The sequence below is a fragment of the Ceratina calcarata genome, unplaced genomic scaffold, assembly GCF_001652005.2.
Source record: "Ceratina calcarata isolate Rehan_Ccalc_2016 unplaced genomic scaffold, ASM165200v1 scaffold27.2, whole genome shotgun sequence".
Taxonomy (NCBI): Eukaryota; Metazoa; Arthropoda; class Insecta; order Hymenoptera; family Apidae; genus Ceratina; species Ceratina calcarata.
The window spans coordinates 22,221-26,955 of record NW_017149196.1 but is presented as its reverse complement, the minus strand read 5'-3'; the positions used below and the strand labels follow the sequence as shown (position 1 = coordinate 26,955).

At 33.5% G+C, this 4,735-nt stretch overlaps 1 protein-coding gene across 1 annotated transcript in view; it reads right to left on the bottom strand.

Moving 5' to 3' along the window:
- LOC108623505 (uncharacterized) overlaps window positions 1-4,735 on the bottom strand; it is a 26,391-nt gene that overhangs the window by 5,373 nt on the left and 16,283 nt on the right. Inside the window, exons 11-12 of the mRNA XM_026812359.1 lie at window positions 722-1,083; window positions 415-524 (exon numbers count right to left, since the gene is read on the bottom strand). Of these exons, the coding sequence (XP_026668160.1) occupies window positions 415-524; window positions 722-1,083 (472 nt within the window). The remainder of the gene's footprint in view (window positions 1-414; window positions 525-721; window positions 1,084-4,735) is intronic.

The following is a 4,735-nucleotide window of genomic DNA, read 5'->3' as shown; positions in this document are numbered from 1 at the left end:
CAAATTTTAAGTCACTATAATTTCTCAAAAAGCCCATGGATTGATTTAAAATTTTGCAGGTAGCTTTTTAATAGTAATAGGAATCTATAATAACAAATTCAACATGCTAGCATTGTTTAAATGTATAGCCTGTACATCCTTAACGGATGGTTTCAGTAAAAAATCGTTCGTTCGGAATGGTTGAAACGTCACGAGGGAAATATTGATTGCGTCCTGGCCTAAGCTTTACACATTGGTCCGAGGTTAAGAACCTCTCGCTCCAGTTCGTGGACTTTCGATCGTTCCACCAGATCCCACAGGTTACACCCTTTCGGTTTATCGCTTTCAATGATTCACTGAATTCCATTGCGAGGCGAATGTTCCAAGCACATATGATAAAATTATTGGTAACTTTTTAAAATAACAAATAAATACCTTCATATTTCACTTCGATCGAATTCATTGTTTTCGTGCCGAAATTTTCATCCGGTAGAAAATGATTCTTATTCTTCTCATTGTACTCTTCCTCGTTCACCGTCTTATCTCTAGAATAAAAAATTTCCCGTTCAAAAATCTTTAAATGTTTCATTATTCGCCTTCCCAACACCTTGCAATTAGAAAATTTTGAAATTAATATTATTCACGGGGTTCGTTGCTTGCTTGTTTTATGTTCAACAATATCGGAGAACTGTTACTTAAGATGCGAACGAATTCGATGTTTCTCAAAATTGTGACAACATACATCGTTTCGTCGCTCTGGTTCAAAGCCAAAGGGATTACAGGGGTGGCGTTGATAGTGGTAACGATCGTCGATATCGAATCCTCTTCTTCTCTTCCGATGTCTACCGGTTGTCTGCATCGAAAGGCGCACGAACAATAACGAAGAACAGTGTTCGCGATCTTGTATTCCCGTCGCCGTGAATCGCTTGATTCCTCGTTGAAATCTCGAGTTCTTTCCTCCGAGTTCGGTTCCCCGCTCCTCAAAACAGTGGCCTTGTCCTCTTCTAGCCCCGCGCAATACTTGAAAATCATTTTCGCCCACCAATGCGGCGGCTCATTGGCCGGGATGGAAAGTTCTTTCTGTATCGACGATTCTTCTCGCATTTATCCGAATTATATTTACTTATTCGAATGCCATTTTTCACTCGCGTATCTATTGATTATATAAATCAATTTGTTGCTCTTTGATATATGAAAATATACAGGGTGTCCCTGCATGTACGAGCTTCCTCTGAAGGTGTGAAGGAGGATGAAATTGTGAGCCAAAAGTTCCTGTTCCCCTTTTTCCTCCAACCGTTACTAACAAAGTTATTAACAAAAAAAGTGGACCACTGGCGGTCATGCACAACTGTCACGTAGTGTCGTGTATTAACACAAGGCCCAGCCGCCGCACTATTTTCCATTTTATGATATTTTGTAATCGATTTTTTACGCTTTTTGTATTGAAAGTAATAAACAAAATGGAAGAGGAACTTTTGATTCAAAATTTCACCTTCTTTCACGTCCTCAGAAAAAAGTCGTGTATTCTATGCACCCTATGTAATATTTAGGGATCAAGGAACAGAAATAGAAGTGTTTAAGTATAGCTTTCATTGATTTGTCTCTGAGAAAATCTAAAGATAGGAAAAAATACTTTTGGAAATCTTAATGCGTGACAATCTTAGCATTGTATTATTACCTTTATCACGATGTTAATTTATTTATGAACCGATAGGTATCCGCAAACTATTATGGATCTATCATAAAAATAGCATTATACGCGAATTATTAATTATTTCAAACTTACTCGTTATAATTTAGATTTTATATTATAATGCCAAAACGTAAAATTGAATTTATGAATTCAATCACACATAATTTGGATTAAGCAGAAAAATGGAAGCTGTCTTATATTTAATTTGATCTAAAGAATGACATATGAGAATAGACTGAGCACCCAAATGGGAGACTTGAGATAAAAAAAATAAATGGGAGAATTTTTGTCTATTCAAAATACATTGGACGCTCGGTTTATACTCTTACGTCTATGGAAATAAAACACAAGAAATTTCGGAGCAATGAACGTCACATTGTCTAAACAATATGCAATTTAAATTTTCCATTTTATTTATGTTCCGAAGAATAATGAACGATCGATTATTATTACCTGTTATGAGACGTACACGATCTCGTGGTATACGCGAATGTAATTTTAAAGTAGAAATATGTCTGTATTTCATTAACAAATAACAGATCTATAATGTTCTTTTTTCTGATGAAAACAATTACGGAATGTACATAAAAAAATAATGAAGACATGCATAATAAGTTGTAAAAACTATTGGAATATTTCTTATATCAAGGGTGATACTGTTCAGGTTTGGAAGATCTCTAAAGTGTTTTAACTTTGATCAACAAAATTCGTATACCTTATACTGTGTGAAATTATTTACATTCATATTACATGAAAATTTATGAGAAAACACTGAAAAGGTCACTTGAATATCCTCACACGCACCGATCGATAATTCTTTACACAGAAAATCGCACTTCACTAATTACAATCGATTTTACTGAAGCGATCATTTCGTCGAATTGGAAATTCTGCACGGATTAATTGATTACTAAAAATTGTATATATTGATTTGGTAAACTTTTAGAATATAAATCGAAGAGAGAAACAAAGCATATGTGTATAATTATGAACGGGGCGACAAATGACGACGCACGCACAACTGTTCCCCATGTAAGTAGACGCCGAGCGTCCCGACGCTGACCGCTACCACCTCCTTTTTCACTCCCCACTTCCTGTTCCAACCCCAGGACACTGTATCGAATGGCTATACACTGACCCTAGCCTCGGACATCGAAGATAGAAACTTATGTATAGTGGAAGTAAAAAGTGAGTGTTCGAATGTTCATGATGATATCATAAATAATGTTCATAAATTGCAATTGATGAATGGAACTCGAGATTTAAAAAAAATATTCACGTTTTTTTAATACCCGACAAGAAGAACTTCATTTATTTCAGTGAAATTACTTTAATTAGTACTAGTTTAAGCACACTTTAATTAATTGTATGCAATCTTCTAAAAATTCATTAAATAAATTGGAAGTACATAATAGGTAACATACATTTTTTAAAGCATTTATGCAATATGTGTTTCATGTATTTATACTAGTGATAAAATCGGACGTGTACATTGCGTGTATTTTCATAATTGTTTAGTCCTATGTCCAAATATTTTTCCAATAAATGAGATATGTTTATAATATATTTTTTGTTCACTCAACGGAAAACTTCCCAAGTTTAAACACTTTGGCGATTACTGTACATAAGAACTTGGAGATATCAAAGGTGAAAAATGACTGAAGTATTGTAAACCAACATTTCTTACTACGTAAGCATTTCTATCGGTCTTACGAACAAAAACAGCTTTGCTGAGAAGTACCACAATGTACGTCAGTTGGTTTTATTATTGGAAAAAATTATATGTAATGCTCAGTACAAAGATATTGATGTTCTGTCTATACGTAGAACTGTAAAACGTGAATAGAGTAGGCATATTGAACATACAGTATTATAAAAGATTTTTTTAAGATGATTCTACAGTTTTTCAAAAGATCTAATCGTAAGAATTAATCAAGACTCTGTGAGAGTGTAAATTGAAATATAAAGAATCTGATAAATTTCAGAGTCATTTATCATGAAAATATTTCCGAACATAATTATTAAAATTGAAGGATTCTACGAGATAGAAAAATTTGTTATTGATAGCAACCTCAGAAAATTACAACACAGAACTGTAATAGGGTAAAGTCTAAACTTTTCAAAATGATATCAAAATAAACAGACATTATCACGTAAACTTTTGAAATATTTAATCTTCTTTTCTACACTTATTTTCAATATTCCATAAAAGTAGTTTCGTAATTTAAAAAAAATTCCACGTCTTTAATCACGATATTCCAATCTCTTCGATCTAAAAATGTAAAATTCCGTGCTCGCAAGTATTTACAGTTTTTCGGTTACACATACCGCTAAATCGAGGCAGAAATTTCTTCTTAACGAGTTGAAATTGTTAGGCGGTTAGCAGTGGTCGGGTTGGCTTGGTTATTTAAGGCTGAATACAATTGCTGTCACGCGACGTTCTTAAATCAAGTAAACAGTTAAACGAGATTCGAGAACATATATTTCGGCGTAATGTTGTTTAGCTTTTTCTTCCATATAATTACAATAATCTCTACTACGTAATCTATCTGACTAAAGAAATTCGTCAAGTTATATTGATTTGTCGAAAGATTCAAAAGAAATCAATAAGCTCTTCTTAATCGGTCAAGTGTAACGATTATTCAAAGGACGAATTCCTGAGTCATCCTCCATGTTACTATTATACCACGAAATTGACGAAATAGGTAGTCTATATAATATAGGTCTATATAATAGTCACGTTTTATGTTCGTACAAACGTTCAGAAAATCACTTTTCGTGGAAAAAATATCTTAAGACTAGTAAAACCCTTTATAAATAAATCGATACACATGTGTATACGTATAATATGACTAGATGTTAGGGCTACACAAGTTTTGCATTCGACACTCTAATAGCAGTGCAGTGAAAAAATGGTGAAAATTGCCCGACACAGCTATCATTACACACGAACAATTTGTAGTGCATGTGTCTATACAAACGCTATTTCTCTGATGGAAAACAGTGGTGGTATAAAATGACTGTGAAAGTCAACAAAATTCCAAATAGAATCTAATATAATAT